This window comes from Petromyzon marinus, chromosome 79 (assembly GCF_048934315.1).
Source record: "Petromyzon marinus isolate PM22_M1 ecotype Great Lakes invasive population chromosome 79, UKy_Petmar_22M1.pri1.0, whole genome shotgun sequence".
NCBI classification, from domain to species: domain Eukaryota; kingdom Metazoa; phylum Chordata; class Hyperoartia; order Petromyzontiformes; family Petromyzontidae; genus Petromyzon; species Petromyzon marinus.
The window spans coordinates 17,684,172-17,697,354 of NC_133745.1; the positions used below are offsets into that span (position 1 = coordinate 17,684,172).

At 52.7% G+C, this 13,183-nt stretch overlaps 1 protein-coding gene across 1 annotated transcript; it reads left to right on the forward strand.

Moving 5' to 3' along the window:
* Positions 1 to 27: 27 nt before the first annotated feature.
* LOC116957643 (uncharacterized) lies at positions 28 to 8,973 on the forward strand. The gene is made up of 4 exons (XM_032979912.2): positions 28 to 3,084; positions 4,442 to 4,789; positions 6,042 to 6,296; positions 8,430 to 8,973. The coding sequence occupies exons 2-4, from the start codon at positions 4,442 to 4,444 to the stop codon at positions 8,811 to 8,813; spliced, it is 987 nt and encodes a 328-aa protein (XP_032835803.2). The 5' UTR covers positions 28 to 3,084; the 3' UTR covers positions 8,814 to 8,973.
* The last annotated feature ends 4,210 nt before the right edge of the window (positions 8,974 to 13,183 follow it).

Here is a 13,183-nt window from a genome sequence, read left to right on the forward strand (position 1 = left end):
CTGAGTGATTGACTGTGTGAGTGTCTATGTGTGGCTCTGAGTGACTATGAGTGACTGCGAGTTACTCTGAGTAACTGTGAGTGATTGTGTGAGTGACTGTGAGTGACTGTGTGAGTGACTGAGTGACTATGAGTGACTGTAATTGACTGTGTGAGTGACTGTAAGTGACTATGAGTGACTGTGTGAGTGACTGTGAGTGACTCTGTGTGACTGTGTGAGTGACTGTGAGTGACTGTAATTGACTGTGTGACTGAGTGACTCTGCGTGACTGTGAGAGTGACTGAGTGACTGTGTAATTGACTGTGTGAGTGACTATGAGTGACTCTGAGTGACTATGACTGACTGAGTGACTGTGTCGACTTCGCCCCTCGCCCCGCCGCTCGCCCAACCTACTCCATGACGTCACCTTGCCCCGCCCCTCCAAGTGGGCGGGGCCAGCGGCGGTCACGTGGCCGACTTCCGCTCGCGTGACGACACCCGCCGCGGCGTGACGTCACTCCGTGTCACGCGACGCGCCACGTGACAGGTGGCGTGAGCGAGTGGAGGAAGCGCAGTGAAGCGGCAGGGGAGTTGGTGGTGAGATTCTCGTCTCTTAGGCTTGACACTTTGGTGGCCTGCGGGGGACTTCATTCTTCTTTGGCTCTTTCGGAAGAAAAGTCAGAGGTAGGAATTTTTTTTCTTAAATAAAATAAATGAAATGAAATTTTTTTAATTTAATTGAAACATTTTTTTATTAAATACAAACTAAAAAAAATTGAAAATGAAAGCAACAGAAGCGGCCTTCATCAGAGTCGTGTGTTTTGCTTTTACTTTAAATTTATTTTAATTTATTTATCTAAAATTTATAATATAACTTTTATTTTTTAATTATTTTTTTATTTAAACTTTATTCTATTTTATTATTTTATTTTATACTATAACTTGTATTTTTTTATTTTAATTACATTTTATTATTTTTATTTTGTTATTTAAATTAGATGATATTACTTTTATTGATATTTTTAATTTTATTACTTTAATTTATATATTTTTTCATTTTATTTTTTGTCTACGTGACTTTACCGAAAGAACCAAGAATGTTTCTCTTCCTTGTTTTGGGGGTGGTGTGTGGGGGGAGCGGTCCATCTCACTCACCCACCCACTCACCCACTCACTCACTCACCCACTCACCCACTCACTCACTCACCCACTCACTCACCCACTCACTCACTCACTCACCCACCCACGCACTCACTCACCCACTCACCCTCCCGCTCACCCACCCACTCACCCACTCACTCACCCACTCGCTCACCCACGCACTCACTCACCCACCCGCTTACTCCCCCACCCTCTCAATCCCCATCTGACTCACGTATTCGCTCGCTCGCCCACTCACTCACCCACCCACTCACCTACTCACCCACTCACCCACCCACTCACTCACCTGCTCACTCACCTGCTCACCCACCCGCTCACCCACTCACTCACCCACTCACCCACCCGCTCGCCCACCCACTCGCCCACCCACTCACCCACTCACCCACTCACTCGTCCACCCGCTCACTCCCCCACCCACTCACTGCCCATCTGACTCACCTATTCGCTAGCCCACTCGCTCACTCACCATTTCACTCACGCACTCACCCACTTACTCACTAACCTATTCACTTGCCCACTCACTCACCATGTCACTCACCAACTCACTCATCCACTCACTGACCCACTCGCTCCCCATCTCACCCACCCACCAACTCACTCACTCACCCACTCACCCAACATCTCTCTCACAATGTCACTCAGCCATTCACTCACCCACGATCTCACTCACCCTCTCACTCACCCACTGACTCACCCACTCACTCACCATCTCACTTACGCAATCACCCACTCGCTCACCATCTCAATCACCCTCTCTTTCCCCCACTAAATCACCCAATGACCACCCACCTCCTCACTCACGCACTCACTAATCACTCACCCACCTACCATTTCATTATCCATCTCACCCACTCACTAACCATCTCAATCACCCATTCACTGACCTAAAATCTCATTCACCTGCCCACCATCTGACTCACCCACTCACCCACCATCTCACTAACCACCTCACGCACCCACTCACCCACCATCTCACTAACCACCTCACTCACCCACTCACCCACCATCTCACTAACCACCTCACTCACCCCCACACTCACTCACCTGCTCACTCACCACCATCTCACTCACCCACTAACTCCCTCACTCACCCATGCACTCACTCACACACCTACCTCCTCACTCACCCTCTCACTCACTTACCCACTCAACATCTCACACACAATCTCACTCACTCACCCACTAACTCACCCACCATCTCACTCACCCATTTACTCACCCACCGATTCACACACGCACCTGCTTACTCACATTCTCCCCTCCTCTTACTCACCCACCCACTCACCATCTCACCATCTCACTCACCCACTTTAGCCTTAACAAACTGTTGGGGCAAGTGCTGTTAGACAGTAACTATGAAGGCCGGCACGGCACACGCGTGGGTGTCTGGCCAGCACCACGCGTGGACACTATCCTCAACCCCAGTGGTGATGGTTTACACACCGCACCAGGTTCTCATTTGAGGCCGAGTTGACCTAAAGGAGGCCCGGGACCGGTTCAGATAGTCGTCACTGGCGGTGTTGGCCGTGAGCGGGAATCAAACTCAGGTCACCGGCTCCGTAGTGCAGCAGCGCAAGCCGCTACCCCGCCACTCCCCCCTCCCACGCGGTGACGCACAGCCACGCACTAATGGCTGTTCCACGTCTCGAGATGGAGGCAGGAGGAGCTTCTCGCCGAAGAACCTACGGCTTGATCAGAGACTCGAAGGTAAACAAACTCCCAGCGTCCATTGGGCCAAACATCCACCATGCGAGTTCCTCGTTCAATGCATTCCATTCCATGGGTGCGCGAGTTGCGTGGAAATCTGCACGTCCTGCGCGCCCCTTCTGCAGAGCCTGAGTGAGTGACGTTCGCACGTGCTGTCCCCCTGTCTTGCAGAGCGTGAGTGTGTACAGCGTGGAGTGTTCGCGTTCCCCTCCTGCTCAGCGTCCTCCCAAGTTTCCGGTAGGAACGATCCCACGGAATCGCGTTCGTCGTCGCGAGCAGTTTGGGCCACAGCGAGGCCAGGAACTGGAGGAGGCGGCCGGCTTTTCTCGAACCGGCAATGGTCGTAGCGCTGCCCCATCAGCCCGCTGCCCTCCCTCGGGCGGGGCGGGGGGGGGGGGGGTGCCTCACGGTGTGGCCGATGTGGCTGAGCCGCGCGTGAATGTTGCGACCGCGCCGTGCGGGAATTCCACCGCAGACTTGGGGTGACACCGTAAACGATTCCCCGCGTGCGGCAATAAAACAAATGAGATGAGCCATCGCGTGCGGCCAGGTCACCTCCGAGCAAGAGGTTTTATGGCTCGGTGCCTTTTACCCGATGAAGAAAGAAACGTTTTAAATAAAAAGCAGCGATAGCGTGAGCGGTGGTGCAGCGGTCAGCGGGCTGCGCTTCGAACCCGGCGATTCGACTTTTGGTTCCTGTTCGGTGACAAATATCAGCGGCGGACGCCTGAACTGATCCTAGGCCGACTTGGCCTCAAATCATCGGCACTTGGCAAACAAAAAGGTGGCCTGGGCAGCTTTTGTGTAGGCCACCTACCCCCCATCGTGGTGCCGTGCCGGCCTTGATAGGTGCTTCTCACATACCTGGTCAACCCGCACGGTTTACCCCGTTTTCTTGTACGGGGAAATTGAGTTTGCAGGTCCATTCGGCGTTACAGCCGTTTCAATACGGGCAAAAATTAAATGTACATTTGTGTTGCTCCCCTGTGATGGGACTTTGTAGGATGAACGTTGAGATTTATAAGGGGAGCACGGTGTGACCAATAAGGTCTGAATGGGACTGTACTAAGGTAGGGCACTGATAAGGGGTTGACAGGTATGTAGGAGTGTAGTGTATAGTGTAGTGTATAGTGTAGAGTATTGTATAGTGTAGAGTATTGTGTAGAGTATAGTGTAGAGTATAGTGCTGTGTATAAGGTCTGAATGGGACTGTACTAAGGTAGGACACTGATAAGGGGTTTACAGGTGTGTAATAGTGTAGTGTATAGTGTAGTGTATAGTGTAGTGTAGAGTGTAGTGTAGAGTATAGTGTAGAGTATAGTGCTGTGTATGAGGTCTGAATTGGTCTGTAATATGGTCGGACACTGATAAGGGGTTGACAGGTATGTAATAGTGTAGTGTATAGTGTAGAGTATCGTAAAGTGTAGAGTATAGTGTAGAGTATAGTGCTGTGTATGAGGTCTGAATTGGTCTGTAATATGGTAGGACACTGATAAGGGGTTGACAGTCATGCACTCACCAACAGCGCTGGCTCCAACAGCCTGTTAATGTTCTATGGGGGGGGGGGGGGGCATCTTTGCCTTTGTCCACACAGATGCAAATCTCCCCCGTCACCTGCAAGAGCATTGTCATGCACGTGAGGAGGATCAGGGAGCGGGTCCTAACCAAGGCCACCAGCAACAGCAGCGCCTGGCCAGGCGACCGTGGCGGCACCTTCAGGGTCACGGCGCGGCCACCACCGCCACCACCACCACCGCCACCACCACCGCCACCGCCACCACCGCCACCACCGCCACCACCACCGCCGCCGCCGCCGCCGGGACCGCAACAACGGCCGCGGCCTGCTAAAAGAGCGAAAACGGCGGTGGCGACTGAGGAGAGAGGATCGGGGCTCACGGCGAAGCCCACCAACATCTCGGCATCCGTTAAGGCGGCAGCGCCGGTGAGTTGTGTTTGGGCCTCGTGGCTCGCGCTCAGGTTCGGGGCGCCGCGCCAGGGGTGATGGCTGCAGACGATTCTCTACCAAGGGAGAGGCTGTGCTGACGATCGTCTTTCTATTTTTCAGTTCCATTTATTTGGTTGTGCGCCTTTGAGCCGTTCGGCTCTCGAATCATGTTGCAACCGCAACAAACAGAAACACGAACAAGAAATGCATCGTAAAGTGACGACGCGCAAACAGAAAAATCCAGGAAAAAACAGCAAAGTCTTCAAGAAAGAGCACCGTGCGTCAACACTGTGTGCAGCAATCCCAGTGGGATGCGAGTCAAACAATAACAAACCACAAGACAATTCATATTAAAGTTATCGGTCTAACTTATTTACTACAACAACAAAAATATGGCTAAGCCAAAAACGTTTTCGAAATCACAGAAATAAATCTATTAAAGCAATGTAACAGTGATCATCATATCCCGGGTGGGCATAACTGCCCGGGGGAATCTTTACGAGTGTAATCGTGCGCGCGCGAGGGTGCTCGATTGCGCCAGGAGTTGCTGCGGTAGCGCACGGTGCGTACGCACATGGGATGTTTGGAGAAACAGAAACAGATGGTTCTGTGGGATCTCTGCAAGATGGGACTGAGTGGAGTGGGAACCGATCCTGTGATTGGAGGTGTTCGGCACATGGCAAATATTTAAATAATGCAAAGTTACTACTTTTGAAATTATATTATTCCCCATTCATCTGCTTCAGTGTCATCTGTTCGAGGACCTTTCTCCTGCAGGCTCCTTCTCCGGTTCTGCCTACCTTCACCTTTAGAGACACGCGTTGAGATCACTGGGCTGCGGCTATGAATGATTCCCATGTGTGGTGATGGCAAAGCCACTGCGGTGAGCTGTCACGTGCGCCCAGGTCGCCTCTGAACACGAGCCGATAGCTCATTCCGGGGCTTTACCTGGTAAATAATAAATTCCTGTGAGTAGTAGTAACGGTATGGGCGGTGCGTCCGCTGCCCTGTGAAATCGGCGACCCGAGTTCGATATCAGCGGCGGATATCCGGCGTGTTCCTGGGACTCGGTCGCAATGACTACCTGGTGCAGTGCGTTATCAGTTCCACTAGGAGGCGGTGCTGCAAACGCCACCCACTTGTGCGGTGCGGAGTTTTGCCGGTGTTCATCGGTGCTCCTCGCTAACTTCACTTACCCCAACAGTCCGCTAATGCTATGCGGGGGATTGTTGCCTTCCTGCGCGCACAGATGCCAATCCCTCCCGCTGTGAGCAAGAGCGCCCTGCATGCGAGGAGGATCAGCAGCAGCAGTGGCAGCAACAGCAGCAAGGACGGCATCAGCCCGCCCAACCGCAACACCATTGGGGTGACGGTGCGGCGACTGCGACCACCTCCTGCTGACAAAGCGATGGTGGCCGTGGGGATTCCAGGGAGAGAAGTGAGGCTCACGGCCGAGACTACCGACAGGCGATCATCGTTCCGCTCGGCTTCCACCAAGATCCCGGTACGGGTGAGCTGTGTGTCAACCTCACGGCTCGTGTTTACGTTGGGGGCTGCACCAGGGGAAGGCGACTGGACATGAATGAAACTATTGGACATCTGTAAAACTATTGGGCATCTGTAAAACTATTGGGCATCTGTAAAACTATTGGGCATCTCTGAAATGATTGGACATATTTAAAACTATTGGGCATCTGTAAAACTATTGGGCATCTGTAAAACTATTGGGCATCTGTAAAACTATTGGACATCTCTGAAATGATTGGACATCTTTAAAACTATTGGACATCTGTAAAACTATTGGACATCTCTGAAACTATTGGACATCTCTGAAACTATTGGACATCTCTGAAACTATTGGATATCTGTAAAACTGTTGGACATCTCTGAAACTTTTGGACATCTGTAAAACTATTGGACATCTCTGAAACTATATATTGAGTACATTTATTACATTGATGTAATTTAGAATTAGGTTTTTCACATCGGTTTACTGTATGACAGTTGAATTGTTGCAGCCCCCTTTGGCCTCCATGTACGAGGTGCCTCTGTGGATGTGTAGGCTTTGACTTTAACATCTATTTCTGTGACCAGTCACAAGCTAATCCCTTAGCTATTTCAATGCTAAATTACTAGTTGCCTCTGTGGATGTGTAGGTTTTGACTTTAACATAGTCATTTCTGTGACCAGTCACAAGCTAATCCCTTAGCTATTTGCACAAGCTAATCCCTTAGCTATTTCAATGCTAAATTACTAGTTGCCTCTGTGGATGTGTAGGTTTTGACTTTAACATAGCCATTCCTGTGACCAGTCACAAGCTTATCCCTCAGCTATTTGATATGTAAACCCTTTCTCAAGGTACCTCACTTCTCCTAACCAGCCTAAAAGTCGCTACGAATCTTAACATCGTTCATTGAAGCTCTGTCGTCCCGACAGGTCTGTACCTTTCACCTGAAGACGGCCGCTTGCTTTGTGGCTGAAACGTCGTGAGAATTTTATTGTGTTATTTTATTATTTTATTCTCATTCTACGTGACTTTACAGAAAGAACCAAAGAAGACGAATCCTTGCAGTCACGAAAGCTTTAAATCGATATTGAACACCTGTTATAATTATTTTACATCTGTGAAAATGAGCTTCATAGCTCATCGGATTCCTCCAGTATAAATAAAAATTCTGATTCCACGGTGCGCAGCGATGATTCTACCACAGGCCGTGCTAACGAATATGGCCTTGGGATAGCTCCCGGTGGAACTTTCATTGGTGAAGATACACACGAGAGTGCACACCAGGTCGTCAAATAACTTCCTGGTCCGGTTTGGAAACGTCGCTACTGGTGTGGCAAAGACTGCCAGGTGTATTGCTGGCCAATCGTTTCAAAGACATCCCAATAGGTTTGTAGTGAGTCCAACTGAATCACAGACCTTGTCTTGGGAGCAACACTATTCAATAAATCAACATAACACAACACAAACTACACTTGGGTATTGAATGCTCATCTGGCCACGCCACGACAGAACTAGACACGGTTCCCTATCCCCGGCCCGGACCACGAGCTGGGTCCGGAACCGCGTGGCTAGAGGCTTCGTTTACCCGACCGTGGATCTTCATCACCAGCAACACGAAGAACCCCCGAGCCCCTTCACGGGGGCCCCCGTTATATCGGCCTGGGGCTGGGCCTGGTTCCGCCCCTCGCCCCGCCCACCTTCTAGATCTCTCCGGCTCTTTCCCAAAGGCTCCCCAACAGCTCCTTTAGACCACGTGACCCCCCAGCGGCCCCCAGTCCACCGGTGGCCCCCCTCCAATATCGTCCGGTCACGTGCCGGCAGGTCAACCGGCGTATCGTGCCCCAACGTAAACCTGGCTGGCCGACGCTCGCTCTGGCTCCCTTACCGGGAGTCCGCACCGCACGCCGCTCGCGGTGCCCCCGCTGCTGACCAGTGCTCAACCCAGGCCCCGCTAGGGCCGGTGGTACTTCGATCAGTAAGCGGGCTGCACGTGATGCCAACACGTTATCCGCCGTGGCTTCGTAAGCCCGGCGCCACGCAGTGACAATCACAGTCACCGCAGATTCGCAGATATTCCCAATGGTTTCGCTAAACGTGAGGGGGACGGGGGATTGTCATCTTCATTCACAGACGCGGAGGCCTCCCGGCATGTGCAAGAGCGTTGCGAACGTCCGGAGCCAGACCAGGGAGCGGGCGGCGACAACGCCGGCCGCCGGCTTCGTCGGCATCGTCAGGGCCGCGGCGCGCTCACCGCCACGGGGCCACCGGCGGTGGGCCGCGATCCCCCAGTGGCCGAAGGTGCGCGGGCCCAGCGACGCTGCGGGGCCGGCGGACGCCGCCAACCGTGTGCTGCGCTCCATCGGGGCAACGCGCCGTGCGGTGGCGGAGGGGGAGGAGCCTCCCATGGGCCTGACGGACGCCGCCGTCCGTGTGCTGCGCTCCATCCTGGCGATGCGGCGCGCTGGGAGGGGCCTTCAGTTTCACTGCCTGGGAACGTGCCGGGCTGAATGCTGAGGCTCTCAGATGACGACGACGCCTCTCGTGGCGGTGTCGCTCGGACAGCGTGGGGGGGGGGGGGGGCATTGCACGATGAACTTGCTCGGTGTACGTTTGGGGCGACGCGTGTCGCTGCTGTGAGCGCCGTGTTGTAAATAATAAAGTGTCAAATATATTTTTAATCTTCGGTTCTTTCGGCGGTAACGCCGCAAATAAATGCTTTGCTACTTGTTGAAGGCCAAATCCTTTCATGTAATGATTTTTACGCATCATTTCTGTTAGTTCACACACTCAATCCATCTGTTCCTGGCCCGGCCCCTCTGTCAAATTTTAGGACCCATTGTGGCCCGCGAGTCAAAACAATTTGCCCGCCCCTGGCCCGGGCACACAGCCTACCCCTAGCGTGCCGTGACACTGGCTACGCTCTCGGGTCCTCCGGCTATAACTACCCTAGGGGAGGCTGCCCTGACAAGACCCAGCCAAGCTGCGGGTCTAGACCTCTGGCTTCCTCGGCCCCGTGCCCTTACAAGGGCAGCGGGGCAGGGAGTCCCAGAGTCCCACCACCGGCCCGCACAGCGCCCACGCCCTTACAAGGGCGCGGGGCCGGGAGTCCCAAAGTCCCACCACCGGCCCGCACAGCGCCCATGCCCTTACAAGGGCAGCGGGGCAAGGGGATCCCAGAGTCCCACCACCGGCCCGCACAGCGCCCACGCCCTTATAAGGGCGGGGGGCGAGGGGGTCCAGGGTCGTAAGCTGGCTGGGTCTTGGTTCTTCGGCTGCGACTGGTCCCGATCGGCTGGGGAGGTCCCCTTTTATACCCCTTGCCCCTTCGAGGGGTGGGGCTGCGGGGGATCCTGAGTCCCCAGCAGCCCCTCCCCTCTTGGGCTGGCACTGCAGCCCCTCCCCTGGCGGCACGAGGCACCCCTGCAAGTGGGCCCTGTCTGCCACTGCCGGTAAGTGTGGCCCATCTACGGCACTACACGCGTATATTCTTGTGCAGGGTGATTGAGTAAACAAAATCCTCTTTTCGTCCATTTGTGTTTCTCCCCACGTGATGGCACTTTTGTAGGATGAACGTTGATATTTATAAGGGGTGCACGGGGTGACCGATAGGGTCTGAATTGGTCTGTGATAAGGTGGGCCACTGACAAGGGATTGGCATGTATCTAGTGATGTAGTGTTGAGTATAGTGGAGTGTATAGTGTAATGTTTAGTGTAGTTTAGACTTTAAACTTTCGTGACTGCAGGAATTCAAAGTATTGGTCCTTTCGGTAAAGTCACGTAAATAGAAAACAAAAAAATCAAAAGATGAAAGTAAAATATAAAAAAACAATAAGATAAAAAAATAACAAGTTGAAAATCGCAACACAAGCGGTCTTCATCAAGTGGAGAAAAAGGATTTTTTTGTATTTCTTTGTAAATGTTATTTTATTTTTTTATTTTCTATCTGCATGACTTTGCCGAAAGAAACAAGATGATGTGAATTCCGGCAGTCACGAAGGTTTGAAGTCGAAATGTTTTACGTAGCTACTTTTGCTACTGAGGATAATATAATCCCGTTCTTTCGGTAAAGTCAGAAGTCTGCCCGGTGCCTTTCCTGGTCTCAGACTCTGGATCGCCTTCAGTAATTCTTCAACGGATGGCGCCTCAGCCAGCCACTCACAGGGGGTGACTTCCTCCAATACACTCACCCACACACTCACTCACCCATTGACTCACCCATTGACTCACCCAATCACTCACCCACTCACTCACCCACTCACTCACCCGCTCACTCACCCACTCACCCATTCACTCACCCACTCACCCATTCACTCACTCACCCATTTACTCACCCACTCACTCACCCATCTCTGCCCGGTGCCTTTCATCTCTGCCCGGTGCCTTTCCTGGTCTCAGACTCTGGATCGCCTTCAGTACTTCTTCAACGGATGGCGCCTCAGCCAGCCACTCACAGGGGGTGACTTCCTCCTCCAATATCTCAGGCACCGCAGCCTCAACAGGGTCATCCCCACTTTGTCCCATGATGTTTTCCAGGCTGAGGGATTCCCCCTTCCCCAGAACCTCAGAAATCTGCAAACCTGTTCCTGGGGGTCGGAGATTGGATCACCGTTCTTTCCCCTAATGATGGTAATAGGTGTGGCGCTGCAGGTTACTTTTTTGATGGAGTTACATTGGGATTTGTGATTGCAGGCCATTGAAGCAGACTCCATCTCCTCAGCAACCAGCGACCACCACCCATCCTTGCAGCGCCTCACGGCTCTCCGAACCTCCGAGCGAAGGCTGCGGTAAGCCTCCTCATTCTCTGACGTGGGATGCTGTAGCCGATGAGAGTGGGCCTGTCGCTTTTTCTCAACCATCCTGAACACCTCCTCTGTCAGCCAGGGTCTCTGGGGAGGTCTGGACCGCGTACCCAAAGCAGCCATTGCAGCTGCATGAGTCATTGTCCTAAACCTCGCTCATTTCCCCTCGACATCAGGAGTGGGGGACGATGCCAACCCCAGCTGCAAGCGATTATGAAATTATCACTTGCAACTTCCATCAGCTAGCTGAGACCAGGCCACCTTAGGTTAGAATGGGGTCCTGGGTGTACACCCACCACCGGAGTGGAAGAGTGGCAGGCGCATCTTAGAGATGACTAGTCGATGGTCAGAGGGAAGATCAGCTCCACGGTAGGTCTTGGTGTCAAGGACATGGGTCCGCATCCGCTGTTCCGTCACTATGCAGTCTAGCAGATGTTCTTGCTTGGACCCGGCATGCATCCATGGGTGGATGCGTCGATGCCGGAACAACGTGTTGATAATTACGAGCCCATGGGCTGCACAAAAATCTAGCAGTCTCCTGCCGTTGTTATTTAGCTGATCTGGCCCATGTCTTCCAATTACTCCAGACCAGGTGCCAGCATCATGACCAACTCGGGCATCGAAGTCACCCAACAGGATGACTCTATCCCGAGGGGCCACTTTAGCCAGAACCTGTGATAGAAGGTCATAGAAGGCAGCTGACTCATCGGCCTTGCCTGCATCCATCCTCGGATGTTCGTCTTCAGTGGGGGCATAAACAACCACGACCACCACTCCTCGCCTCTGGTTGATGGGAAGGCGATCCCAAAGTAGCCTGGGACGTACAGCTTCCCACACCTCCTTGCATTAGAAAATATAGACCAGTTCATATTTTGATGGTATCATGTGGTAATGCTCCATCACGTGTTTCAAATCTATTACACAATGAATATTGAACTGAAGCTTGACTTTGAACATTTTAGTCGCAATGTCTGTCAGGAAAATCGCAATGAGATATTTCCCCAAATTGTTCAGCCCTAGTCGACATCAGCAGCCGTACGGAGGAGGAAGAAGGAGAGACTCATAGATACACCCATTGATATACACAGAGACCCATAGAGATCCAAACCCACAGAGACTAACAGAGACTCATAGATACACCCATTGACATCCAGACCCATAGATACGCGCAGAAGCTCATAGATACCCATTGAGATACACAGAGACCCATAGAGATGCATACCCACAGAGACTAACATAGACTCATAGAGAATCGGCAGACCCATAGCGATCCAGTGAGTCACAGAGATGCACAAAGACTCATAGAGACCCACAGAGACCCACAGAGACCCATCGACTCATTGAGGCATCACAGCGATCGCTGTCGCTCTGCATCGACATCAGCAGCCGTGCGGAATGGAAGAGGCTAACGCACGAGCATTTGTGCACGTGGCAGGAGGACAGAGCAAGCGCTCGAAGTAAAAGTAGCAATGCGTGTGTAGTGACGATGTGAGTGGACTCGTGGCCACGGGAGGTAATGACAGGGGAGTCAGCCTGCAGTGTGAGTGGACTCGTGGCCACGGGAGGTGATGAGAGGGGAGTCAGCCTGCAGTGTGAGTGGACTGGTGTCCACGGGGGGTGATGAGAGGGGGAGTCGCCCTGCAGTGTGAATGGACTAGTGGCTATGGGAGGTAATGACAGGGGAGTCAGCATGCAGTGTGAGTGGACTGGTAATCATGGGAGGTAATGACAGGGGAGTCAGCCTGCAGTGTAAGTGGACTAGTGGCTATGGGAGGTAATGACAGGGGAGTCAGCCCTCAGTGTGAGTGGACTAGTGGCCACGGGGGGTAATGACAGGGGAGTCAGCCTGCAGTGTGAGTGGACTAGTGGCCACGGGGGGTGATGACAGGGGAGTCAGCCTGCAGTGTGAATGGACTAGTGGCCACAGGAGGTAATGACAGGGGAGTCAGCCTGCAGTGTGAGTGGACCAGTGGCCACAGGAGGTAATGACAGGGGAGTCAGCCTGCAGTGTGAGTGGACCGGTCGCCACGGGAGGTAATGACAGGGGAGTCAGCCTGCAGTGTGAGTGGTCTAGTGGTCACAGGA